Below are 27994 nucleotides of genomic sequence, written 5' to 3' on the forward strand. Positions count from 1 at the left end.
TCGAGACCAGCCTGGCCAACATGGCGAAACCCTGCCTCTACTAAAAGTACAAAAAGTTAGCCGGGCATGGTGGTGGGTGCCTGTAATCCCAGCTACTCAGGAGGATGAGGCAGGAGAATCACTTGAACCTAGGAGGCAGGGGTTGCAGTGAGCCGAGATCACACCATTGCACTCCAGCCTGGGTGACACAGCAAGACTCTGTTTGGAAAAAAAAAAAGAAAAGAAAAAAAGCTTTCCCATGCCAGAGGGCTGATGTTTTCACAGCAGATTATTATGCTACAGTGTAGTTTCATCTGGTAAAGAAAACTTTTTATGGTTTGGATCTTCTGAGAACGTCAAAGAAAAACTGTCCTTGCCATCCACACTATTACAAAACTTCAGGATATTGAACTTTGGGTTCATAATCTCACAACCGAGAAGAGTCCCTCATCACTCTTGGAACTGTACACTCATCGAAATCCTTAAGGTAAAACTAGCCAGGAAAGTTTCTCCCCAGAAGAAGGTGGCATCCTTGATGTGAACTGCTTTTTCCACGTTCACAGATTAAGACTTCTATTATCATGGAACTCTTTTCTTTGAATATTTTTTCTTGCTTACGCCTCTATAAACAATGGAAGTGAAAAGGGAGTCGGTCTGTTATGTGCACTTACTGGGTATAGTTTTATTTGTGAGGAAGTTTAAAGCCAGCCCTATACATGGAAAAACTTATACTTTGATAAATAAAAGATGAAAGCCTAATGTAGGTTCAAAACTTTAATGGTACATACATTGCCTCGTATTCAGTTATAAACAAAACATTGATTCATTCCTTTTAACCCACATGATGGGTTAAAAAGAACACTGCCAGGAGGTCTTCACTCTTCTAGAAGGGCATCGTTTGTTAGGTCCTTTTTCCATGGTTTAAAGTAAAAGAAGCAATGATTAGAAATGTATCCCTCATGATAGACTCTATAGCAAATTATACAGTAAAGGACACAACAAACTTTAAATTCTCTTGTGAAAGTTATAATAGAATTGGCTGAACAAGAAGTATCTGTGCCGGTGCTGGCACTTGTGGCCTATGGAAAAATACATCAGGTGAAAATTATGGAAATTCAGTGGTAGTGGATTAACAAAGAGACTACTTATTAAGTGAGTAGACTCTTTATCTAGCTCATTCTTTGCTCTATTTGATTTTAGGAGGTTTGACTTATGGAGACCCTGGGTAAGGACCATACTCCAAACTCTTTGTACTATCCTCTCAATAATCATGAGAATAGTCTCCCTGGTGCACTGGATTCTCTCGAAGGTTTTATTGCTTGCATGCAGCCATCTCTAGAACGTCATATGGTCTCTCTTCAACTGGAATGACAAGAACTGAAAGAAATGTGCAACCTTGAGGACACTGCAACCTATCAATGAAGTGCTGAGACCGGAAACCCAAAATCATGGTAACTGAGAGTGGCGCTAAGGCCCTAAGTTTTGGCCACACTCTCACCTAAGAGAGAACCTGACCAGAAAGGGGGAATATTTTTGAACAAAATTCTGGAATGCCATTGTTTTAGACTAAGATCATGCACTAGGCCCCAGCAGACCAAACCAAGCCAAAAGGGGTTATCTGTGCTAAGAGTTTAAGGAAACACATAGATTCTAGAACAGACCAGGTTTTGTTTTTTCTCCTGCAAATCTCTATAACAAACATTCCTGATAACATAGATATCCATCCCCTGAAGTTCCCATTAAATCTTTTAACCAAATTCATTTCCTCTCGCCTAGAGACCATCAAGCTTCAGATAGTTATGCAACAAAGGTTCCAGCCAGTTCCAGGTGAAGACACCACCTCTGGCCATCAAGGAGCTACTGTGCTTCCACTAGACAGAGCAGGGCGAGAGTTCTGTGATCCCCAACAGGTAGGGACTATGCCCCAAGCCAGCATGAAGCAGTTACAGAAGAAAGACCATTGGTCCTTCTGCCTCCCACAAGGATTTATGGGAATCACATCTCTCAGGGGGAAAATGAGGCAGGAAAATAGGGACTGGAGGCAGGGAACATAAGGCTGATTCACACTTCAGCTATGACAGCAAATATCCTCTCCATAGGGCGTACGCCAAGTAAATGACTTTGTAACTTTAATTCATCTTCTTCATTACATAAAGCATATACTATGTAACCAATGGAATCCTCTAAAGGATATTTAAATGCCCAAAAATTCTGTAACAGGGCCCTTGAGCCCCTACCCTTGGGCCCTCGCCCAGACTGTAGAATGTACTTTCATTTTCAATAAATCCCTTCATTCCTTCCTGGCTTTGTTTGTCCATTTTGTCCAATTCTTTGTTCAAGACGCCAAGAACCTAGACACCACCTGGAGCTGCCTTCTGCACTTCCTCTTCCTCCTCTACTCAAAGACAGTCACGTGGGTCTGCCGGTCCTCAGGGCAGGTGCTGAGCACATGTGTGCTAGACATGCTGGATGCTGGACAGACGGGGTTGGGGGGGCTGTGGGCAGGACCCTCCCCAATACCCCTTCTCCACTTTCTACTTTGTCCCCCTCTTCCCTTCAAAGGGCCCTGAAGGGCACTGGGGCAGTCCGACCCGTCTGTGGAAGCCCCCACTCCCACCTCCTTAGAGAGCAGCAGGGACCCCTCCCTGTTCAGTGTCCCTCCAAGGGTGGCAAGACAACAAGCCAGGGAGACAGGAGGATCCGTGTTCCTGGCCCAGAGAGGATATGGGCAGAGGGCATGGGAAGATCCCCCGGCCCGGATCCAGAAACAGTTCAGCCAGGTGTGGGATGGGTCCAGCCCCCGGCATGGAGCGGACAGCCTGGGGGGTAGAGGGGACCCCGTGCCCAGGGCCTTCTCACGCACTGTGGAGACAGGCCCCCATGTGAGGTGGCAAGCGGGCTGGGTGGCAGTGAGGGCCTCTTCCATCTGAGATATGAATCAGGGCTGCCGAACCAGGAGTGACCTGAGGCTCCCCCACTCCAAAAACCTCCCAACCCCAGACTGCACACAGCACTCCCTCTGGGATCAGCAGCCTGCAGGGGTGTCCTCAGTCACAGACCAGGGGGCCACACAGGGACCCCGAGGACTCCAGAGGCCCAGGCCTGTGGGGCTCATCCCTGAGGGGCCCCGGTGGGCCCGGTGAAGATGCTGACCTTGTCTGTTTCTTTTATTCTCAGCCAAACTGGAGCGAGGGTCCTCAAGGGCATCCCCTGGCACTGGGCCATCTGTGAGGGAGACAGACTAGCCCTCCCCGGCCCAGCAGCTCAGCTCCAGGAGCCCATGTCATCAGCCCTCCTGGGACAAAAGCCTTGTCCTGTCCGGCCTGTATTGTACCAAATGTCTCAGTCACAAAGTTTTCCTATTTCTGTCCTGGAGAAATGGAGCTTTACTGGTTTGAAGGTCTTAGGGCCCATGTAGAATGAAGCCTCCCCAGAGGGCACACAAAAAATGGTTGCATTTAATATGGAGACAGCATTAAGTCTGGAACCTGGGACATTCTCTGGTGCCCCTCAGTGTTTCCGTGTAAAGGTAGTCAAATAACTTGCCATAGAGGTTTGCAACAGAGGCACCTGAACATGGAGGGGGAGGGCTATTTAACTCTCAGAGGCTGACTGAAGATGAGGCCGAGCAGGAGAGTCCTGACTCACCGAGGGCAGGGGAAATATGTGGGGGCAGGTAGGAGAACATTTCATAGACATACACCATGGCCTTGTGACCTGTCACAGAACCGTGCACTTAAATAGTTGTGCTCATTTTCTCTCCACTCCATTTGCTACTCTCCAATCATGCAGGGAGCTCGCTACAAAATGCACATTGCTATACCACAGCCCAGGTCTTGCAATCCAAGTCTGGCAAGGATTCTTGCACGTCAAGGGCCTCGGTGACTTTCATGCACACCCAAGTCTGAAGGTCCGTGGCTGTCCTGACTCCTGGATGTCATCACCTGCCCATTAAAAAAGGAACAAGGGTCAGCAACAGCAGGCCAGTCACAGAAAGGGAAGAAATGTGAGTGCATGGCCTTCTCGACACCCAAACCAGTCTTTGGGCACAAATTGAGACTGCAGCTCTGGCCACTGACTCAGACCAGGGACATCCCCATCCAGGTTGGTCTGCGCTGGCTCTTCTCCCTCCTGCCACCCTCTCTTTGACTGCTTGTGTCAATAAAAGGAGAAGCAGCTAGTTTTCAGAATAAAGTGTAGCTTAATTATGACATAGGAAAGACTGCAAGCCACTAGGGGAGGAGGAGGAGTTAAAAGGCTCCTGAAAATGAGACGGGAAAGGAAGGGGCAAACATCTTGGTAAATAAAGTCTCCAACCACAGCACAGTCACTGGAAATTTTTTCTTAATTTTTATTTTCAAACTTACAGTAAATAAAGCAGTCAAACTGTCAAAAGCAATTTTACACCATGAAAAGCATACACACCAAGCCAAAATACAACAGCTCTCGGGTCTATATGTCGCAGTGGTGCTGGCACAAGAGGGAACATCCAGGAAGGTTCCAGTGCCTGCCAGGGAGCCCAGCCCCATGGAGAGCCCCGGGGCTGAAGGGAGGCCACCCACACTCCCAACACATCACCCACCTCAAAGCATTCCCTTCAGGCATCCGAAGCGGGAAATCCCATTTGACTTCCTGTGAAGTACTGAAAGGACAGCCAGCATCTCAGACATGTAGGCGATTTTTAATACACTGGTGGGAATGTGTTGGGGGGGGTCATCGAGGGGGTCCCTAAGTGGTCAGATACACTTTGTCACAATTTACACCTACGTGAGGTGATTACTAGGCAACAGGAGAACAGGTTTCCTGAATTTCATAGCCCGATCGGGAGCTAAAAGGAGAGATTTCCTGAACCTAGAAACGGCAATGTCACAGTGAATAGCGGATTAACTTGGATACAAAAGTTTAGAATAATGACCACCAGGAATGCATGTAGCTCCATCTCTCTTCCCAGTTCCAGTGTTCTCAGAGCAACAGCCACCCCTGAATCCAAATGGAGACAGGAAGGGGCCCAGGGGGACGTGGGGAGGCAAGGTTTGGCCAAACCCCAGCAGCTACCAGAAAGACCCAAGGCCCTCACACCTGCTTTCCACACTCTTCAGAGGACATCACCGTAAACCAGGGTGGCCCGAGGTGGCAAGCCTTCAAGAAAGGCGCTACCCGGCTTGCAATCCTGCAGGCCAACTTCAGTCAACTCTCTTTTTCATTAGATTTGTTCCGGATTAAAAGAGAGCTCTTGCCCCCAAAAGAGATCTTTATGGCACTGTCACACAAACAGCAGAACTTGGTCATGTAGAGCCTCTTCTGAAAATCTGGGCCCATCCCTACTTCTCTGATAATTCTTGTTTTAAAGCATGCTTCCTCTTGAATTCTTTAAATGCAGAAAAACAACAGAAAATGAACTGATCTCATGAGTGCGCTAAGGCTTCCGCCGCACGTGATGGTTCTGCGGGTATGACTGTCGTGTCCTGTGTTCTGGTGTTCTCTCCACTGAGCAGTGAGTTCTGTCACTGCCCCCTCCCCAGCCTAACCAGCTAAAGAGCTGGACGTGGTCCCCACCAGCTTCCCTGTGCCTGTGAGCTAAGAATGATTTTCACATTGTTAAATAGTTTTTAAAAATCGAAGTTTCTTGACACTGAACATTATATGCAATTCAGATTTCTGTGTCTAAGACTTGTACCAGACACAGCCATACTTCTGTAGTCTACGGCAGAGACCACACAGCCCATAGAGCCGACAGTGTTTGCTACCTGGCTGTCCATGAAAACATCTGCCCACCCCCGAAACAGGGGATCCTCTTCTCTGCAGGACTGAAGAGCCCTCAGTTCAGATGCAGACAGGGCTCCTAGACAAGCACAGCTTGAGACATGGTTGTTTCATAAATTATATTAAGTATTTTTCCTCCTCCTTGTCCCTAGTTTGCAATTTCACAGTGGACAAACGGACAAACCATCATGTTTGAATTTGAATACATAGATACATGCAAGATGTCTTACAAAGAACAACACACATCCTTCTGCTTCCTCTTTCGGCTCTACTGACAAGTTTGGTCATGATGTCATTGTACCCCCACTATGCCTGAAAGTACATCAAATGTAAAGCAGAGGCAGACACCACAAAACGCAGGCTCCACCCGAGGCCACTCCAGCTTTGCAACCAACACACTGGCCACCAGGCGGCGGCAGCCAGGCAGTGGGACAGAAAGCCGAGAAGGAAAATACGAGAGGAGGATCGATCAGACACCAGCAACACTGCATTTTCTCCAGACTGAGATGACAGAGACACGTTGTGAGTTGCAGCCCGACTCCTTCACTGCACCCACTGCCAGCCACTGGCAGACACCAAGGTGGCCAGAGGGGAGCCTGGTGCAGGGCACCAGGCAGGGCAGAGGCAACATAAGCAGCACCGATTTAAAAGCAAGACTCACTCTCAGGACTAAAGGAGAAGCTATCTAAATTTCAGTATCAACAGTAATTCACTCACTTTGCTAGTGTTACATGTATGAAGTTCACCTCTGTGGAAAAAGAGAGGAAAGGGGGAGTGATGAGAAAATGGCTTTTTAGGCCGGGCACGGTGGCTCACACTTATAATCCCAGCACTTTGGGAGGCCGAGGTGGGCGGATCACCTGAGGTCAGAAGCTCGAGACCAGCCTGGCCAACGTGGTAAAACCCCATCTCTACTAAAAATACAAAAATTGGCCAGGCGTGGTGGTGAGTGCCTGTAATCCCAGCTACTCGGGAGGCTGAGGCAGGAGAGAATCACTTGAACCCAGGAGGTGGAGGTTACACCGAGCCGAGATCATGCCACTGCACTCCAGCCTGGGCAACAAGAATGAAACTCCGTCTCAAAAAACAAAAAAGAAAGAAAGAAAATGCCTGTTTCTAGAAATCTGTGAGAAGCTTCCACCTGCAGCTTGATGCTAAGTTATCTGCAGAGCAGACACACTTGGAAACCCAATGTAGTGGCCTCAGTTCCAGAGCCCTGGGGGCTGCTTCACTGCCGCTGAGAAAACCGAGGCAAAGAGTTCCATACTCTCTGTATTTAACACTAAAAGTCATGAACAGAAAGGTGTCTGCAAGGTCCTCTGTCCCGCACAGTGCATCTCTGTGTCTTCAACTTACTTCTTAAAGAACCCATAATCTTACAGCAGACAGGGGCCTTTCCGTACCCAGTGCTAGGGAATGCCAGGCAGAGGTCACTCCATGCTGTGAGGCTCCCATCGTCCGCCCCGCGCCCCGCCATATTATGAGGAGCACAGGAGATGTCCTGGTGATGGGTGCACATTGTTCCTCCCACCCAGAGCGCAGCCCTCACCTGATCCATCTTCACTGCAGTTCCTGGAGCCTCCCCATCCATGTGGTCTATCCTGACTTCACGGGTCCCAGGTGCAGAGGGGCCACATCTGCATGGGAGACGGTGTCACCAGGCCGGGAGGTGGGAGGTGGATGGGGTATCACTTGGTGAGGCTTGCCAATGCATTGCCTTCATTTTTTCTGACCAGTTGCAGATAAGTCTACTCTATTCCAGGAACTGTGATCGAACAGCAAGTACCTGCAGAGGCAGAGAGAGGGAGGATGCCCGCATCTAATTCCTAAGACGGGAAAGAACACGCATGCTCTGCACTCTGCACAGGTCTGACAGGCCTGATTTCATGGCTGGAAGGTTTTGGCTTTTCAGTCCCCAAGGAGGAACAGGTGTGTAGCTGGCTGGTGGCACTGGCCCTGCCCATCACCACAGCTTGACCACCACCCCCACCTGCCACGAAGTCACCCATTGCCTCACCCGACCTCACACAGCCTCTCTCCCACCCGTGACAGCCCTGCCCTTGTGTGGGGCCTGCTGTTGTCAAGGATCACGGGGGTCCAGTCCATATCCACCTTGTTGCCCTGAAGGCTATCCAGTATACCACAGAGCCTTCCAAATGCAACTTCTCAAGAGGGCGTCCGTGTTGCTCTGAATGTGAAGTGCAAAGGCCTCAGGGAGTTCCTGACAGCTGGGGTCCCCTTGATCCCTGGAGGGTCAACGGGTTTCTGTGCCATGAAAGAATGAAACTGGGAAAGAAGAGAGGAGCTGACAAAAAAACTGATGTGTCCAGGTCATGCAGTTAGAAAAACAACTGCCCGGATGTCCTCTGCATTAAGGGAACAGCTCCAGAGAGGGCCTTCAGTCAGGCACCTTCTCTCCCTCCTGTGAGCTCGTCAGGGCTGGCATCCTATCCAGAGCAGGCCCTCATACTTCAGCAAATGAAGGTCAACACCTTCGAGCAGTTCTATGCTCACATGAGGGTTGGTCTCAGCTATACCAGAGGGGAAGCAGCACTGCCACCACGGGGCCGCCCCTGCCCCAGGGCCTTCCTCCCACCCCACAGGATGCAAACTTTGCTGTCCAGCACGTCCTTGATGCTGGCCTTGGTGATAATGGCATCATCACACTTGAACCACTGGTCTTTGTGCTGCGGGATAAAGCTGGTGTGGTGGCCACTCTCCAAGGTCTTTTGATGGTTAATGTCAGCAAATAAGGAAAACGTAATGCAGGAGAAAGGAGATGGAGCACAGCGGACTCAATGCTGTCACGCACCACCGCCAGAAACCAGGCAGCCTGGGAGAGGGAGCGCAGCGGACTCAATGCTGTCACTCATCACCGTCAGCAACCAGGCAGCCCGGGCAGGGAGGGGAGGCCTGTTGGCCTGGCTGTCAATCCCCAGGGACTCAGGCTGATGCACAGGAGGCTACAGGGACAAGGAGAGCCTGGTCACCCCGCTTGGCTCTCACCCAGGTCCAGCTGCTTCCTGGAACCGCATCTAGTGGGAGTGGTGACTGCAGTCAGCAGCGGGACTCCTGGAACATCCCAGCCTTTCATTCTTTCTACAACCCCAAGGCAAGAAGAGTGGACACTGAGCTTTCCAGATGGAACCTCCCTTCTCCCAGAGGCCAGGAATTGAGATGGGCTCCTCCAATAGGAGGGAGCATCTGTGGCCCTGCATGGAGCAGCATCTCCTAGCAGAGCCACGGGCAGCCAGGCGGGAAGCTGGTAAGTGGCAGGAGCTCTGCTGGGCGCCCTGCAGGGCAGACAGGGGCCCATCGCTGGCTCTCCGCCAGAGGCCCCTGACACCCACACCGCTGAGCACCTCTTACTTGTTGTTATTGAGACTGTCCATGGGCTGCTGGGACTGTCCATTCATCCTGCTCTCTTTGCTATAACAAACAACAGCAGAATTCAGCATCATTCAAAATCATCAGACACAGAGACACAAGGCTCTCATGATACCAACACTTATCCAGGCCTGACCACGCAGACACTGTACTGGGGTGCACTTCATGTTTCAGGTAGAAATCACCCCACATTTTGTGAGGATACCAAGGCAGAGCACACCTGGGTCCCCGAGTCACCTGTCCTGGCCCCTGGCCCTCCCAAGATGGGTCCTGAATGGGTTTGGTGATGGGAGTTGGATCTGGGACAAACGTGAGTTTGGTTTGTGACACAGAGATGGCGAGGGCACTCTTCCTCCCACATGTAAAGGGTTTGTTTGAAAAGCGTAAGTCAAATCCATTCCACAACCTAAACAGCTGCTTCCTCAAAAGGGGCAAAGATTGCTGCTCATTATTTCATGACCAGCACCTCTCCTGGTGAGATGGGGGAGACACGGGTACTGGGAACAGGAAGTCCCAGGTGTTATTTACTGTGTTTTCCCATGGTTGTGGTTGGCTGAAAACACAAGATCTTTGTGACCCTGCCCTTAGCAACAGTACTATCACCTCCCTCAGTACATGAATCGTGGTCAGGCTGACAACACGGAGCTCTGACTCTGGTGATCTTGTTTTATTCAAGAGGTCATCTGTGTGCCACAAGACGGGTGGGACAGCCATGAGAAAGGACACCAGGAAGAAGCCAATAACTAACCAAAGGCAACATGCTTTCCACAGTGCTGGCGCTAGGACAGTGGCCCTCTAAAAACAACATCCTCCAAATCATAACATCCACGTCTCAACCCTCAGAACCTGAGACTGGGACCTCATTTGTGAAAACAGTCTTTGCAGCTGGAATCAAGGTAAGGATGTCGAGATGAGATACTCCTGGAATGATCTGCCTGGGCCCCAAATGACCACTGCTCCTGACAGAGAAGCAGAGGGAGATTGGACACACACTCAGAGGAGCCGGCCGTGTGACCAGGAAGCCAGGGAAGAGACATGGCCACAGAAGGTACATATGGAACCAACGGCAGCTGGAGGCAGTGAGGAATGGAATCCCCCTAGACCCTTTGTAGGAAGTGGGGCCCTGCCAACCCCTTGATTTCAGATTTCCAACCTCTAGAACTGTGAGAAAATTAATTTCTGTGGTTCTAAGCTTCCAACTTTTTGGTCGTTTGTCACAGATCTGTAGGAAACTCATATGTGTCTCACACATTAGTGGGCAGCATGGTATTCTGGAGGCTTAAATTCCAAGGGTCCCACGATATTACAGATCTGAAAAGGAAAATGCAATCTACAACTGCAAAAGCAACGATGTCTGTCTGTATTTCAACACCTGTTCTACCAATTAAAATGCTGACTTCTCGCTGTGATCCCACCTGACTTTGCCAGTTTGAAAGTGGATCAAAAATTGTTAGAGAAACATTCAAAGTAAAATCAGTATATCTGGCAAAAACAGCTCATTAAAGTGTGTCTTATCTTAAGATCAGGATAAATAGGTTTTTGGAAGGTGGGGTTTATATTAATATCAACAGTCATCTTATCACAGGAGCTCCGAGCTGGGTTCCTGTCCTGACCACAGCCCCTCCAGACACAGAACAGGCCAAAACCCCCGCCTAGACCTGGAGGCCATGAAAGGGGCCATGTCCAGCTCCAGGGGAAAGAACATGTATGTGGCGATCTTCCGTCACAGCTTGACTGAGTGTTCAAGTCACTGCAGAAACAGGAAAAAGGCAGAGAAGAGGAAAGAAGAACAGAAATGTCATTGGAGGCTTCAGGGGCTTCCTTCAATAATATGTGTCTGTGTATCTCATTGTATTTTATGGAATTGCTTTTTAGCTACATCTAGAATTACAGATTCAATAACAACGATAACCCATACAAGTCCTCTTTTACAGGGTTCCAGTCAAGTCTTCAAATGATGGGATTGTTCCATGATAACACCAAGGGTACAAAAAGTAATTTCACAGCAAACCCAGCAAAGCATAGACAAGCAAACAAAGATCCACGACCCATAGCAGAATAAATGAACAACTTGTTTCTTTCACCAGACAGAAGACAGTCTTTTGCCTAGATCAGGGTCACGCATTCCAGGCAGTGAGCTAGGAATGGGTGCTTTCCACATTTAAAGAGTTGTAAAATGAAACAAAGAACTGCAACAGAGATTGTATGATTGCCTGTGGCCCGTGGAGCCTGGCATCTTCACTATCTGGGCCTTTAGAGAAAGAATTTGCCAACCCTTGGACTGGATCTGAATGCTGAGGGCCTTCGTTCTAAAGCAAAAGAACAACGTAAAATCTGAGGAGGGAGTAGCTGGAGGAATTTGGGTAGAAGTAATAAAAACGTCACAACCACTCCCTCACAAACACTCCCCTCCCCTAGAAGAGTAGCTCACATCCTACTTTCACTGTGAGACCACTGCTTTTGCTCACCACAGCACAGACAGAAGGACAATTCACTCACACCCTCTTGTGTCCTCTGTGTTCTTGCTGACTTGCTGCAATTATAAAAAATGTTGGCCAGGCGTGGTGGCTCACGCCTGTAATCCCAGCACTTTGGGAGGCCGAGGTGGGCAGATCACCAGAAGTCAGGAGTTCAAGCCCAGCCTGGCCAACATGGCAAAACCCCATCTCTAATAAAACAAAAATTAGCCAGGCATGGTGGTGCACGTCTGCAATTCCAGCTACTCAGGAGGCTGAGGCAGAAAAATCGCTTGAACCCAGGAGGCAAAGGTTGCAGTGAGCTGGATCGCGCCACTGTACTGCAGCATAGGTGACAGAGTGACACTGTGTCTCAAAAAAAACAACAAACAACAAAAAAAACTCTGCACATCAGACCAAACCAAGAGGCTGCAAGTTGTACTGTGGGCTAAAAATCGAGTCTGCCACTAGAGTTGGCTTTCTGGAAAACCAACTATTTTGAGACAGGAAGAGGCTACGATGGGCAGTTTCTTCATGTTGAGCTGATCCGTGGACTACTGGTAGTTATGGCAATCACTGTGCTTGATCTTGGCACTGCTGCCCAAGTACTCTGGTCTGGTGAATCTACAAGGTGTTTTAAAAAGACAGGAGTGGTAAGGGAGATGTGAGAGACAGGAAAAAGTGAGGAAAGGGGTATTTTATCTCTTTCAATAGGTTGATTTTCCTACCAAAAACACCCACATACAACTATGAATGGTTACAATTTCACAATGAAAAAAAGAGAAAATGTTTCCACCTTTGCTGCCTATCTCTTTAAAGAAATATTGATTATAAATGTTTTGTTTCAGGGAAAGAGCTGGGGAAATGATAATGATGTTCTAAGTACCACATGACCCAGCAGTCAAATTTGAGCCAGAAAAATGAAAACTAATGTTCATACAAAAACTGTCCACAAATGTGTACCAGTGTTACTCATAATCATCACAGAACTGGAAACAACCTCATTTCTTCCCATGGATGAATAAAGAAATTGTGGAACATCTGTACCATGGAACACAAGTCAGCAGCAAAAAGGAAGGAACTACTGACCCCAGCCGCACCCTGGATGCATGCTCAGAGAGTTATCATGAGCAAGAAAAGCCAACCCAAAAGGCTCCCTGTTGTATGATTCAGTTGACATGACATTCTGGAAATGTCAGGTTTATGGAAATGGAGGAGTCCCCGATGGCTGGGGTTACAGAGCGAGTGGTGAGGAAGGAGGTGATGAAGATGCTGGGTACTTTCTGCATGAATATCTCTGTATCCCAGCTAGGGCGCCACGCCACAGCACTGCAGGATGTCACCATCAGGGAACCAGGGCAAGGGGTAGCAGATTGCTTTTTACAACTGTATGTGAATCTACAATGATCTCAACATGAGCAGTTTAATGTAGAGAGACGAGGGGTCTGGGAAAGGTAATTTCCTGATGGTGCAGAGGCAAGAAGTAGGAGGGCTATGTTAGAAGTGCATCTGGCACAGGTGGCAGCTGCCACCAACAAAACCCACGGAACAGATGATTCAACAAAGCACACATCAAATTTTAAAGCTGAAACACTAGCAAAAATCTCAATCTTTTCACAGCCAGGTATGGAAAGCCTTTGTTTACGGTTTGGAAATTCTGCCATCTCACCTAGGGCAAGAGGAAAAGACCCCCCCGGGAAAAGTGGCACCTGTTTCCTTGCTAGCTTTGGGATCTGTTATCCACAAGACTCAAAAGGAGCCTTTGCTTGTAATACAAAGTGAGGAAGGGCGTGCTGTCCCTCTCCTCCACCTTCCCAGGAGCCAGCACCATGCCAGGTCTCTCCTAACAACACAGGCTTCCTACACATTGTAGTTTGTGAAGTGCGGTTTCTCCCTCATGGCCTACTGTTTTAGCAATGCTTTTTTTTTTCTTTTGAGACGGAGTCTCACTCTGTTGCCCAGGCTGGCGTGCAGTGGCACAGTCTCAGCTCACTGCAACCCCTGCCTCCCAGGTTCAAGTGATTCTCCTGCCTCAGCCTCCTGAGTAGCTGGGATTACAGATGCCTGCCACCACACCTGGCTAACTTTTTGTATTTTTAGTAGAGGCAGGGTTTAGCCATGTTGGCCAGGCTTGTCTCGAACTCCTGACCTCGTGATCTGCCCGCCTCGGCCTCTGAAATCACTGGGATTACAGGCGTGAGCCACCGTGCCTGACCAACACTTTCACTTTATTGGAATTTATGACGAAGTTTAATTTAGTTGCAAAGACGTTCTTTAAGAAGGTTTTGGGTTCCATCGTTTATTTACTAGTTTTCTGAATTAAAAATGTGATACCCCATTTTATTATGTGGACTTAGTGTTACAAAGTTGATGCTTTCAAAATTCTAAACATGCAAACTTTTGGCAGGGCACAGTGGCTCATGTCTGTAATACCAGCATTTTGGGAGGCTATGCTGAAAAGATCACTTGAGCTCAGAAGTTCAAAGGCCAGCCTTAGCAATGTGGCAAGACTCTGTCTCAACCAAAAAAAAAGAAAAATTTTTTTAATCACAGAATTATCTGGGCATGGTGGCACGCACCTGTGGTCCCAACTACTGGGGAGGCTGAGGCAAGAGGATGGTGTGAGCCCAAGAGATTGAGGCTGCAGTGAGCTATGATCATGCCCTGCACTCCAGCCTGTGCAACAGAGCAAGACCCTATCTCAAAAAATAAAATAAACATGCAACTTTGGTCCTGTTGACTATGCAGTCAGACAGAAACCAAAAGCTTATACCTCTTCCAAGGAATACTTCCACTCAACAAGGACTCTTCTGTATTACCTTTAATTAATGCAAATAAAACAAGGACTATAAAACACTACACAAAGTTTAGGAAGGTTTTCTGCTCCTTTTACAATTGTATGCTACAGCTACTTAAATACATTAAAAAAAAAAAAAAAACACTTCCTAAATCTTATTACTTATCCCAAATAAAGCAGTAAATGAACAATTTCAAAAATGGCCCTAAGCACAGAACATCACAACTAAGTTTTAATCACGTGCAGAGAAGGCTGTGGACCACAGGGAGAGAGCTGGACATTTCTCAGCTCACACTCCAGGGTTGGTGTTTACTACAAAAGCTAAAGGAGCATCCAGTTTGGCTCTCAACTCATTTACATGAGGAGGTTGGAATATCAGCTGCTGACACCAACACCCAGCACTGTGCAAAGCTGGGGAACAGAAATATTGAGTGACAGGCCAAAACAGAAGACAAACTAGCCAACCCAGGCTAGTGCTGCATCTTTGCTCAGGCTCTGTCCTGGGCATGTAAAAGAAAAGCCCTCTTTTGGTTCTCATCAAGTACAGCCTTCCCGCCAGGAAGATGAGCCCCTTCCATGTGGGTGCAGGCAGGCTTCTCACCTTCGAGGCAGTCCATGATTGTGGTGGTTGCCAGACACGTGGCTTTCCTTGTTCACCATGCTGCCCTCGCCCCCTGGGCTCAGGGGCCAGAATGGGGTGGAACGGCTGGACAGATCCAAGCTGATGTCCCAGAAGGGATCTATGGTAGTGGAGACACTGCTGGAAGCAAAGAGAGGGAACAATGCCCGTGAGGACTGATACCCTCCCAGTTCCAGAGGCATCCTGGAGAGGAGGCTGCGCCCACAACCCCTTCCGCACGGTGCCCTTTGTCTCAGGGACACTTGGGACTTGGGATCAAGAGCAGCAGTGCTCATACCCGACCTGTCCTGGCTCCCAAGGTGGCCCTGGGGAGGGATGTGTGTGAACCCTGAAGCCAAGGGCTGCTCCTCAAGCAAGGGCTTCCCAGCCTGGAGACCATCATAGTCACTAAAGGGCTTTGGAAGAGGATAAACTCATGGGCCCCATCAGAGGCTCTGAATCCACAGGTCTATTTTACAGCTGTATCTGGAACCTGGGGCCTGCAATCTAGGTGCCACTGGAGACCTCCTTGCACACTTCACAGAGAATGTGCCCCAGCCAGGCTGGACTTTTTTTTTTTTTCTTTTTTTTTGACAGAGTCTCACTCCATCACCCAGGCTGGAGTGCAGTGGTGCCTTCTTGACTCACTGCAACCTCCGCCTCCTGGGTACAAGTGATTCTTCTGCCTCAGCTTCCCGAGTAGCTGGGATTACAGGTGCCTGCCACCACGCCTGGCTAATTTTTTGTATTTTTAATAGAGATGGGGTTTCACCATGTTGGCCAAGCTAGTCTTGAACTCCTGACCTCAAGTGATAGGCCTCCCAAAGTGCCGGGATTACAGGTGTGAGCCACTGCATCCAGCCCCCAACTGGACATTTTTTTTTTTTAATACTTTAAGCTCTAGAGTACATGTGCACGACGTGCAGGTTTGTTACATATGTATACATGTGCCATGTTGGTGTGCTGCACCCATTGACTCATCATTTACATTAGATATATCTCCTAATGCTATCCCTCCCCCCTACCCCCTCCCCACAATAGGACCTGGTGTGTGATGCTCCCCTTCCTGTGTCCAAGTGATCTCATTGTTCAATTCCCACCTATGAGTGAGAACATGCGGTGTTTGGTTTTCTGTTCTTGTGATAGTTTGCTGAGAATGATGGTTTCCAGCTGCATCCATGTCCCTACAAAGGACACAAACTCATCCTTTTTTATGGCTGCATAGTATTCCATGGTATATATGTGCCACATTTTCCAGCTGGACATTTAATGCTGCATTTCACAAGGCCAGTTCCTTGCTAGAGATTTATTTGACAACACTAAAAACGAAAACTCACAGACTGGGAAGTTTGCTCTCGGTATTTATACAAGATTTAAATCTGAGACAATTTCCTGCTGATGGAATTCAGTAGTTGAGGGTCAGCAAGGAGGTCTAAACTGCTCAGAGCAAACTCGGTTTCTAATGCTTAGAGCCAAGGCCTCTAATGGTCTATGCTCCTTACAGAAAATTGCATCCGTGACACAGCCAGCAGTGGCCTTTCCTGTTTTTCACTGGTCTTATACAGACTGCAGGTGGCAATCCATTATGGGTTCTGAAATCCTTTTAGTGGATCATGTCCAGGGTTTTTAAAACTTCAACTGCAGTAAAGAACAGAGCCAGGTACCGTGGTGCACACCTGTAGTCCCAGCTACTTGGGAGGCTGAGGTGGGAGGACTGCTTGAGCCCAGGGGTTCAAGGCCAGCCTGGGCAACATAAGACCCCATGCCTAAACATAAAACAAAACCCAGCAGCGTGCACTAAGGTTGGTTGAGAGCGTTCACCTAATCTAACAAAACAGTAGATTCTTCCTGCACTCAATGCTTGCAGCTATAAGCAAAGATCACACCTCAAAAGAATTAGGGCCGCTACATAGAGAAAATGGAACAGGAAACCATAAAATAATGAGAACTAACACACTTCAAAGCACATATGTAAATAATCTGCCATGCGTGATCCACCCCTTCTTGAAGGGGGTTATTTTTTGTTTGTTTGTTTCCTGGTCAAGGACTAAAAGAAGAGAAATGTTGGGGGAAGCGTCCAAGAACACTGACTGTGGACAACACCAAGACCTCCACACAAAGGTCTCGTATCCCACCGGGACACCCGCCCCAGGATCTCCCCAAGAGGAAGCACCTCCACCCCACGACCTTTGCTCTCAGGGCACCTGTTAACCATTTCTCTTGCAGTCTCCTTAAAGACCTCTCAGAGCACACACAGTTCTGGAGACTGGCAGCTCTGGAGACTGGGAGATGTCAGCACAGCCCCAGTGGGTTTCAATGCCACCAAGCACACGGCCTGTCACTTACTGGCAGACTTGCCAGGTGACGTCCAACTGCAGCCCACCAGTGAAGATCTGATCTATGACGCAGCTGCAGTGTTTGGGGTTGTTGGGCTTCTTCCTGTTGTCATCACCTGGGGACAGAGCACAGCTCTGGGATTAACGTCTGTGCGTTCCAAAGATGGGGAGTCTCCAAGGGAAGAGAACATTCACCCAGCAGAGACCCGAGGAACCCTGGGCCAATGCTTTAAAGGGCCACATGAGGCCAGGCGTGGTGGCTCTCGCCTGTAATCCCAGCACTTTGGGAGGCCAAGGCGGGCGGATCATGAGGTCAAGAGATCAAAACCATCCTGGCCAACATGGTGAAACCCTGTCTCTACTAAAAATACAAAAATTAGCTGGGCATGGTGGCACATGTCTGTGGTCCCACCTACTCAGGAGGTTAAGGCAGGAGAATCGCTTGAACCCGGGAGGAAGAGGCTGCAGTGAGCCAAGATCGCGCCACTGCACTCCAGCCTGGTGACAGAGCGAGACTCTGTCTCAAAACAAAACAAAACAAAACAAAAAGGCCACGTGAGGACACTCCTCATTTCAGCAGAGGGTCTCCTCATTATTTTAACGTGATGAGAAATCACAGCACTTGGATTTGTAATGCTTCTTTTTCTCATTCCCTAAGAAGAGCCCCACAGCTTCAGTCTTGCCAAGAAAGCCCTCATAATACCCAAATGACTGAGTATAGGGTAACTGATCACCTTTTTCATATAGAGAATGACTGAGTCAGTATTTTTCTGGTAAGACAGCTAAACATATGGTGGGCCAGGTACACCCAAGGAAGCCCCTACAGCCTCCCTCCCTGACTAGGTATCACGGTGCCCTGAGTGCAGAATGCGACACCGCAGGATGCCCTCAAACTGTCCTCATCAGCTGGAGCCCCCGGGGGACAGCATGTCTTCCTGTCAGTTGCATCTGGAAGCGCCATGCCCACTCTCTCTATCCAATACATGTTTAATTCGTATCTGTGTGGGTAGGTAAGTGAAGAAGAAACTTAAGTAGTAGAACTTAATACTTAATGTGGAATACATATTCTACATAATTTCACTCAACTAGACAGTAGGGATAGTGCATGGGGCCATCTGTGTATAGGCCACAGTTCAAAGACATTGAATCATGACAGAGGAATAGAGACTGATCACTGAGTCTTCTGAGCAGAGGTTTAAGATGAGAGAGAAAAATGCTACCCAGAAGGAACTCAAATTCATGGGACAAAATGTTAGAATATCCATGTAGGAAGATGCAAAGAAAGATAAATGGAAAGATGCCGTGGAGGCCACAAGGACAAACAACTGCATGTAACCAAGGGCACATGGCCAGGTCACCTTGCTAAAGGGTTTCGACAATCATGTTTCTAAATGGAAGAACTATGCATTTCTTTTCAGACATTTCCAAGGGAATGATATCAGAAGCACAAGAATCTTGGTTAGGAGACTGTGGACCGCTACAGCAAGAGTGCTGGCCCCAGTTGAGCACTTACCTCACTGATTACAACTGTCCATGGCTCCATGTCCCCACAGATTGTAGGTGCTAGGACAACCCCTGATGCATTCTAGGTAACTGGTGACTGTTTACTAAATAGCACATTTTATAAATGTGTGCATCAATGTCACTTCAGTGTTCACTACTAAATGACCACCTCGTTCCTTAGCTACTCAAGCCAAAAATAATAATAATAATATTATTGTTTTTCACATAGTAAATATTTTATTGGAGGGGGAGAACATCTCAAATCTACGTTCTTAGAAAAATTTTAGTATGCAACACAATATTTTGAATTATAATCCTTGTGCTGCACATTATGTTTCTAGGCTTATTTAATTGATCATAGTTGACACGACTACAACCATAAAGGCTGTTGAGATTATAATGCTCTTTAAAAATAACTCTATTCAAGAAAAAAATTGAAATGACACCCACAAAAAAAGCTGATTGCATTTTTATAATAAACAACAATGAAAGAAAGAAAATATGTTTTGAGAAGAATTTAAAGTACTAAACTTAGGTTAAATTATTTAATACAAAAAAAAGTATTAAAGTGTCATTTAACTCATTTGTAGTTTAAAGCCAGCAGAATATACACACTTCTAATTGTCATCCTACTAAGAAGATACACATACTGAAATCAACAAGGTTCTTCAGTTTTTGAAGATGCATATTTTAACATTACTGAGACACTTTCCAACACATCTTCTAAGCAAGGCACCAGACTCCAAATTTTTTTTTTCACGTAAAAAATATTCACTGGGCTGGGGGCATGACTCACGCCTGTAATCCCAGCACTTTGGGAGGCCGAGGCAGATGGATCACCTAAGGTCAGGGGTCCGAGACCAGCCTAGCCAACATGGCAAAATCCCATCTCTACTAAAAATACAGAAAATTAGCCAGGCGTGGTGGCGAGTGCCCATAATCCCAATTACTTGGGAGGCTGAGGCAGGAGAAGTGCTTGAACCAGGGAGGCAGAGGTTGCAGTGAGCTGAGATCACACCATTACACTCCAGCCTGGGCGACAGAGACTCTGTTTCAAAAAAAAAAAAATCATTTTACTAGTCTCTTCATTCATTTTACTGGTCTCTATAACAGATTTGAAAGAAAGTTTATAGACTGTAAGTCATGCTTTCTGTTATTATCTACCTCCTACTTATTCTTTACGTGAAGGTGAAAGGTCTAACTGTGACTTGGAATTGTCGTCAACCCACAGTATTCTAAGCATATATTATTTTCATTACCAAATTTCATCTTCCCAGCTTGAAGGACTACTAGCAAACTGAGGTGGTGACAAGATCAGTATGTGAGAAGTCAAAAGAAGGCAATCTGGGGCTACTGACCCGCTGGCCATGTTACACCTAAGAAGTCAGTCACTTGAGCATCCCTGGGTAGGAGGCTACTGTGTGTTGTTGAGGTCACATCCACATCACCTGCTGGCTGAGATGGAGTGAGTTAAATCACAAAAGTTAAGAGTAAAGAGTGTTGGTCAAACAAATAGACCTAATCCTGCTATCCCTGAGAATTTCAGATGGAGAAGCATTTTCAAAGAAAACAATTGTTTCACAACGATCTGACAATGAATTTTTCTTGCTTGTAAATTTTATTTGAAAAATGATAAGGATCAAAATAATTACATTTTTCTTCCTTTTACACTTATCCGACCTAAAATAAAATTTCAAACCCCCTAGAACCTGGAGGCTATCACCACATATCCTGATCATTTAACCTGGAGTTGACATACCTTCTCCGGTGTCACCACCATCCATGTACATACATGGCTAATGATGCATCTTCATCATATGCCTCTGATTAAATCTATCATGCTCAGTTATTCCTCCCGGGAAGAATCAAGCCACAGGAAATTAGGACTAAGGTTGAGGATGAGAAAAAGGTGAAGTATGGAAAGTATTGGAAGACTGGGACATGAAGTGGGCTGGGGAGACAAGGAATTTAATGGGAGATCCTGAACACACAGAAGCAGAAAGGGGGCAAAAGCTTACAATGAACTATCAGAAATTGGAGGGGAAATAAAGATGTCAAAGATAAAAGCCAATTTCACCTAATGCACAACTCTGTCTCCAGCAGGATCTACTCCTCCAGGCTTAGTGGGCGGTAACTATTGGAAGGTTGGCAGAGATGCGGGAACTAAGAAATAAACCAAGACTACAAAATTACCACTGTGCCTACTTCAATACACCTTTCTTCCCCCACTCCAGGTAATACTCACATAGAAAGCACAGCACAAAATGAATGCCCACTGGTTGGTTAGTAAAACGTTGTAAAGTAGGCAGAGAATGGCAAAGGCACCATCATACTGTTACCAAGCAAAGGAGGCTCGCTGCCCAACGCACTGGAAGTCAATACTGTAACACTGGGATTTTGATAAAATAAAAACTGTTACTGCATGCCAACCAACAAAGAAATAGAAAGTCCAGCTCAAATCTGTCTCCCTGTGCTGGCGTTAGGGCAATTATTAGAAATGGTTTTGAGTGTGGATTCTGGGATTAGCAGGTGCGTGGTGGAAGGAAAGAGGAAGTCTAGAAAGTCCTTGGGCATGTGCTCCTGTCTCTTCATGCTACCTAAGGGTTCCACGTGCAAATTCAGTGAGGAGTTAGTATGAAACATGCCATAGAAATCCAGCTGTAAGGTCAGCAAGCTGGATCTGTGCAGACTCTAGTTGGCCTTATAGGTTCCAATGGATTTCAGCCAGTTTTATTAACCTACAAGCCCAGGCATTTCAGCATTTCAGCGATTTGTTTCTTTTATATGCCATCCTGTAAACTCAAGAATTTCTATGACTGTTTTTTTTTCACTCTTTGGCACCCAGTTTCAACGCCCTTCTCAGAGGTTGTCATTCTCACCCTCACCTTCTGGTTCCTGCAGGCTCAGTTCTAGCCTCCCACACTGTATTAGTTTTTTCTCACAATGCTATAAAGAACTGCCCAAGACTGGGTAATTTATAAAGGAAAGAGGTTTAGTTGACTCACAATCTCACGTGACTGGGGAGGCCTCAGGAAACTTACAATCACGGCAGAAGGCCAAGGAGAAGCAGTCACCTTCTTCACAAGGCGGCAGAAAGAAGTGCTAAGAGAAGGGGAAAGAGCACCTTATAAAACCATAAGATCTCGTGAGAATTCACTCACTATTACGAGAACAACATGGGGGAAACTGCCCCCATGATCCAATTACTTCCACCTGGTCTCTCCTTTGACATGCGGGGATTATGGGGATTACAATTCAAGATGAGATTTGGGTGGGGACACAAAGCCTAACCATATCACACATATCATACACAGAGCCTAACCTCCCCACATCCCATTCCTTGATGGGCTGTGGGGGGCAAGTGGGAAGGGGGGTGACATCCCTGTTCTCAGCCATCACAGGAAGTCATGACCCTGTAGGTGCAGAGACGTGGTTCGCATTTGTATCTTTTGGGGAAAACTGAGACAATCGAGGTGGGGCTAGGCTCTGGGGACCAGGCAAGTAGAGGACTTTGCCACGTCCGCACCTACCAGGCAAGGAGCAGAGGCTCTGTTAGGGCGCCATGCCAGGGGCTGCAGTTTCAAAATCCTGCAGACTCCACCCTCGATCTGGCCGCACTGTCCTTAATCCTGCGAGGTGACCTGGGGAGGGAGGGCAGGTCGGATGCTCCGACCTCACCAGGGACTCCACTGGACCGGAGTTCTTCCTCCGCCCAGTCCACATCAGAACACTCCGTGGCCGGCCGGGAGACAGCTTCAGACTTGGAAGCCCTGGAAAAAGAAACTGATATTGCCACCGCCGCTGCCGCTAGAGGGCGCCTGGGGGCGGGGCGTGGGTGGGGCAAGGCGGGGTCCTACAGGAGGCAGGGCGGCGAGCCGAGAGGGGCGGGACAAGGGGCCGAGAGGCGGGGCCAGCGGCGGCAAGGCGGAAGAGCACCTCTCACCTCCGACACCTCGCCTCCCACTCTCTTCACTCTCAGTACCCTTTTGCGTTCTTGCCAGTGTCGCATCGCTGGGCTCGCTTCCTCCGAGGTCTCTAAGAGCCGCCTACCGCGCCCCGCCCGCCACCCGGAAGCCCCCAGCCCCTCAAGGACGCGTTACTTAGTGCCGCGGTCACGGCTACCGTCACAAGCGCCCCCAGCCCCACCCTACGGCGGCCTGCCCGCCATCCTTCTCCCGCCCCCGCCCCTGCCTGCCAGCTCCACCGGGCCGCAGGTGCGGACGACCTCAAAATTCCTCGGCCCGCGAAGGCCGTCAGCTGCAGGGAGCGGAGGGGAGGCGAGGTCCCGCAGCGCCCCCAGACTCATGTCCCAGGTGTGTCCAGACCCCCGAGGCACCGCTCGCAGGGCGATGACAGCCCGCGAGGCTCGGCCTCGGCCGCCGGCACCCTTGGTCCCAGCTACGCCGCCTCCTGGCCTTCCCCCAAGTCCGAGGGAGAGGTGGGATTCTCCCCGACGCAGTGGAAACCTGGAATCCCCTTTAGGGTCCCGTTCGTGCTGCACCCTTGACTCCACCATCTGCAAAGGGATTCTTGTCCGGAATCCCCGAAGCCTTTAGGACAGCTCTTATTCTGTTGAATGAAGAGTCTCTAATTTTCAGAAAGACCACAGGCTAAAAGTCAACTGAGTTTTCTTGAATAGTTATAGTTAAATTTGAGGCAGGAATTGAATTTCAGTTGATAGCCACAAAGCGGACTGGTACGAACATACTGGATGGTCATTCTGGTGACTACTTGGAGGCACTATCCACTTTGTGGACTTGTTTCAGTTGAAATTTATTTCCATAGAACTTATTTAGGTCTCTATTACTGATGTGACCGCTTTCGGTGCAGAGGGAAGCCTGTGATTTCTGTGCAGCGTCAGGTTGAACAATTTAGCAGTGTAAAATGTGTTTTCTGCCTGCCTTGACCCGACAAGCCAAATGTCCCCTCCTTTACTTTTCCAGGTTGTGCCTTTTTAGCCAAGAAGCATGGAGGTCATTCACGGCAGGCCGTACTGTTGCAGGGAGCTTGAAGGAGCTGACATACTGTCCAACACCTTTTACTCTAATGAATTGCACACCCCCCTCCAAACGACTACTCGCCCAACTGCCTCAGAGGACAGGTAAAACAAAAACTAGAAAAAGCAAAGAAGAAAAGGCAGTTTTAATGTATTAGTGTATTGATGAAAAACATGTATTGTTCTGGGGCTCTTCTGTTTTTTGTTTTTTGTTTGTTTGATTTTGAGAGGGAGTCTCACTCTGTTGCTCAGGCTGGAATGCAGTGGTGTAATCTCGGCTCACTGGGACCTCCACCTCCCAGGTTGAAGTGATTCTCCTGCCTCACCTTCCAGAGTATCTGGGATTATGGGCATGCGCCACCATGCCCAGCTAATTTTTTTGCATTTCTAGTAGAGACAGGGTTTCACTATGTTGGCCAGGCTGGTCTCAAACTCCTGACCTCAAACTCCTGACCTCAAATGATCCACCCACCTCGGCCGCCCAAAGTGCTGGGATTACAGGCGTGACCACTGAACCGGGCCGGGGCTCTTCTGCTTATCATATCACAGGGAAGGCAAAACGTGGCAATTAACTGAAACTTCAAGTGTCTGTAAGGAACTCAAGAAGTAAGTGGCTGTGTACTATAAAAGCCAGACATCGTATTCATCCACTACATTCTCAAATCGTAGAATGGCCCGTTCCTTCATTGGGAAATTAATATGTTGTAATCAAAGACTATTATAAAGAGTACTGTATGGGTTCCCTAACATGCCCTTCTACCATCTGCCCAAAAATACTCCCAGAATTTGCTGCTTCTAGTTGTGTAAATTTTTGCTTCACCAAATTCCCTGTAACACATTAATTATACATTATGATTTAATTTATGAAAAGCAGTTTGGTGATTTCTCCAAGAACTTAAAACAGAGTTACCATTTGACCCAGCAATCCCATTATTGGATTCTAAGTTGTTCTTATACGTTGTTCTATCAAAGGAATATAAGTTGTTCTACCATAAAGACACAGGTATGTTCATCACAGCACTATTCACAATAGCAAAGATATGGAATCAGCCTAAATGCTCATCAGTGGTTGACTGGATAAAGAAAATGTGGTACATATACACCATGGAACACTATGCAGCCATAAAAAACGAGATCATGTCCTTTGCAGCAACATGGATGGAGCTGGAGGCCGTTATTCTAAAGCAAACTAACACAGGAACAGAAAAGCAAATATCACCTATTCTCACTTATAAGTGGGAGCTAAACATTGAGTACACATAGAGACAAAGAAGGGAACCACAGACACCAAGGCCTACTTGAGGGTGGAGAGAGGGCGGAAGGCGAGGATCAGAAAACTACCCCTTGGGTACTATGCTTATCACCTGGGTGACAAAATAATTTGTATACCAAACCACTGCAACATGTAATTTACCTGAGTAACAAACCTGCATATGTATCCCTGAACCTAGAAAAGAGTTTTTAAAAAAATTACAATGAAAAATATTGCACCTAAGATATCTAGTGATTACTATGTGTCAGCACTCTACCAAATGCTTTGTATGTAGTAATTCATTTAATCCTCATGACAACCCTATGAGATAAGTACTATTGTTATCTGCATTTTACATATGAAATGACAGATATACACAAGGAGTTTGCCAAGATCTTAGTGTCAGCATTTCCTGTATTGTATTTACTTGAATCATTTTGAGAAAAGGAAAAGAAGAAAACACCTCAAAACACCTGGACAATGAAAAAATAGCCTGACTGGTTGTCTACTTGTTTTGTGGGTTTTTTTTCTTTTTTTCTTTTTAGACGGAGTCTCGCTCTGTCGCCAGGCTGCAGTGCAGTGGCGCAATCTCAGCTCACTGCAACCTCCACCTTCTGGGTTCAAGCAATTTTCCTGCCTCAGCCTCTCGAGTAGCTGGGACTACAGGTGCACACCACCACGCCCAGCTAAGTTTTTTTGTATTTTTAGTAGAAACGGGGTTTCACCATGCTGGCCAGGATGGTCTCGATCTCCTGACCTCGTGATCCATCCACCTCAGCCTCCCAATCATTTAAGAATTCTTTAGGAAACAAGGCAGGCAGTCAACCAACTTCAGTTTAAACACTTCCAAAAAGGACAGCACTTCTACACCAGGCAGTCCATTTCATTTTTGAATGCTCCTGATTGTTAGATCATTTTCTTTCTAATGAGAACAATTTTTTCCCTTGTAATTTCTGCCTGCTGATTCTGGTTCTTCCCTCTGAAGCTATGCAAAATAGTAATTCATCATCCCATGCTAGCAGCCCTTCAAGATCTGAAGATTCTCTTGGCCCCTCTGAGAGTTCTGTTTGCCAGACTAAACAGTGATTCTCACAGATTCAGCTCCTTTTTCTTCTTGCACTTAGCCTTTCACCATCTCAATCAGACTTCCACAGGTCTTCTCCAGTTTACAAACATGCTGTTTATATTAATAAAGAAAAAGAATGATTTTTCCATAATTATAAAACTAACACACATTCCTCATAGTGTAGAAATCATAGAAATCTGTAAGGAAAACAAATTCTTTTTCCACAGAAAAATTATGAAAATGAAGCACAGGAAAGAAACCCTCGGTACTTCCTTTATCCAGAGATAACTACTGTGTTGACATCTTAATATGTGTCCTCTCCAATTTTTTAAAATGTAAAGATCATATTCAACATTTTTTAAATCAATTGCTATTTTCACTTAATGAAAAGAAATATTCTTATATTGGGGGAAGAGGAGTTCTTGTCACTTCTGGGTGAGTCCTTGCTGCCCCTACTCCTCTACTGTTGACCTGATTCACAAGAGTGGTTTTCAGCCCTTAATTCCCCTGTTCAGCTCCAAGGGCTATCACATTAGGCAGAGCTTCACTTGAGTCAAATGAAATTCTTAGTGGATTGTGTGTGATCTGGGAATGGGCAGTTGTCCCTGGCTCAAAAACAGCAATGTAAGGTTTTATATTTGGCCTAAAAGAATCCAAGAATTTAGGGCTGCCATATCTGAATGCACCACCAAAAAGCACTGTCAAAGGCTTTTCACTGAAATGTTGATCCCCTCTACCTAAAAGGTCGTATAGGTGGTTAGTGATCAGCTCCAAAACCCTTTAACTGGCATGAAATTTAAGAGAAGCACATTTTTTGTTAACTGACTATAAAATTTGACACGATATATGGTCAACTATAAACTACAAAAAGGTATTATTTGAAGCTCTATCTAGGTACAACCATGTGTCTGGCTACTAATAACTACAACTTGCTTTCCCTTTTATTTCACATGAATTATTTCCTTTCACAATCCCCAGACTGAGAAAACCAGGATGATCATGTGTTCTCAGAACCCCTCCTCTTAACCCCCTCTTAAAAAGCCGCCAGACAGCTTACAAAAGAGTCTCTTCTCTCAGTGTTAATGATGGAACAGCTCTGGGCAGTGTTCGCAGGATACCGGTGGTCCGTCTGTTCTATCACTGCTGAGGCTCACTTCTCCAGACCAGGTGCAGGGTCTGTGGCTCCCAATTTGAATCACAAAGTATCTCAACAGCAAAATAAAACAATACAAAACAGAAAGCCCCTGGTTTTTCGGGATTACCTTCATAATGGTAAGGATAAATGTGAGCCCTAGCATACGTCTGCACTCAGCAGCTTAATTTTCTAAACACGGATGTACTTAAAGGGACACTCTTTGTAAATACCGTGATGTATCCAGGTACAACTTAGATATGTAGGCTGTACCTACAACTTAGATGCAGCCATCATGGCCCTCACTTGGCAGCTTTAACAGTGACACAAAACGATTTCCTCACATCAGCCTACTTTTTTTTCTTTTCGCAATAGGTGAGGTGAATACAAAAATTAGCCAGGTGTGGGGGCTCACACCTGTGATCCCAGCTACTTGGGAGGCTGAGGTGGGAGGATCACTTGAGCTTAGAGGCAGAGGTTGTAGTATGCCAAGATCATACCACAGCACTCCCGACTGGGCAACAGAGCAAGACCCTGTCTCAAAAATCAAAACAAAATAAAACAATACAAAAATAGGTGACGCAGTCTAGCTGCCCTGTAACCTGGGACTGGTCTGCAGACAGGGTACTTCAAAATCACCTGAGGAGCTTCCTAGAAAGACAGATTCCCAGGCTTCCTCTATGGACATTCTGACTTCCCAGGTCTGAG

The 27994-nt window shown here is 47.1% G+C and overlaps 1 protein-coding gene and 1 long non-coding RNA gene across 3 annotated transcripts in view; one reads left to right on the top strand and one right to left on the bottom strand.

The window, feature by feature from the left end:
• LOC111551838 overlaps positions 1 to 11788 on the bottom strand; it is a 39610-nt gene extending 27822 nt beyond the window's left edge. Inside the window, exons 1-2 of one of the 2 annotated variants that reach the window (XR_002734480.1) lie at positions 7292 to 11788; positions 4339 to 5347 (exon numbers count right to left, since the gene is read on the bottom strand). This is a non-coding gene — a long non-coding RNA (uncharacterized LOC111551838). Of the gene's footprint in view, positions 1 to 4338; positions 5348 to 7291 lie in introns of those variants that run through there. The other variant, XR_002734481.1, reaches the window with a different exon arrangement.
• A 10981-nt stretch (positions 11789 to 22769) lies between these two features.
• The window catches only part of C8H7orf31 (chromosome 8 C7orf31 homolog), a 47296-nt gene continuing 42071 nt past the window's right edge, over positions 22770 to 27994 (top strand). Inside the window, exons 1-2 of the mRNA XM_023225911.2 lie at positions 22770 to 23153; positions 23784 to 23941. Coding sequence (XP_023081679.1) covers positions 23808 to 23941 — 134 coding nt within the window. The 5' untranslated portion in view covers positions 22770 to 23153; positions 23784 to 23807. The remainder of the gene's footprint in view (positions 23154 to 23783; positions 23942 to 27994) is intronic.

The sequence above is a fragment of the Piliocolobus tephrosceles genome, chromosome 8 (genome assembly GCF_002776525.5).
Source record: "Piliocolobus tephrosceles isolate RC106 chromosome 8, ASM277652v3, whole genome shotgun sequence".
Taxonomy (NCBI): Eukaryota; Metazoa; Chordata; class Mammalia; order Primates; family Cercopithecidae; genus Piliocolobus; species Piliocolobus tephrosceles.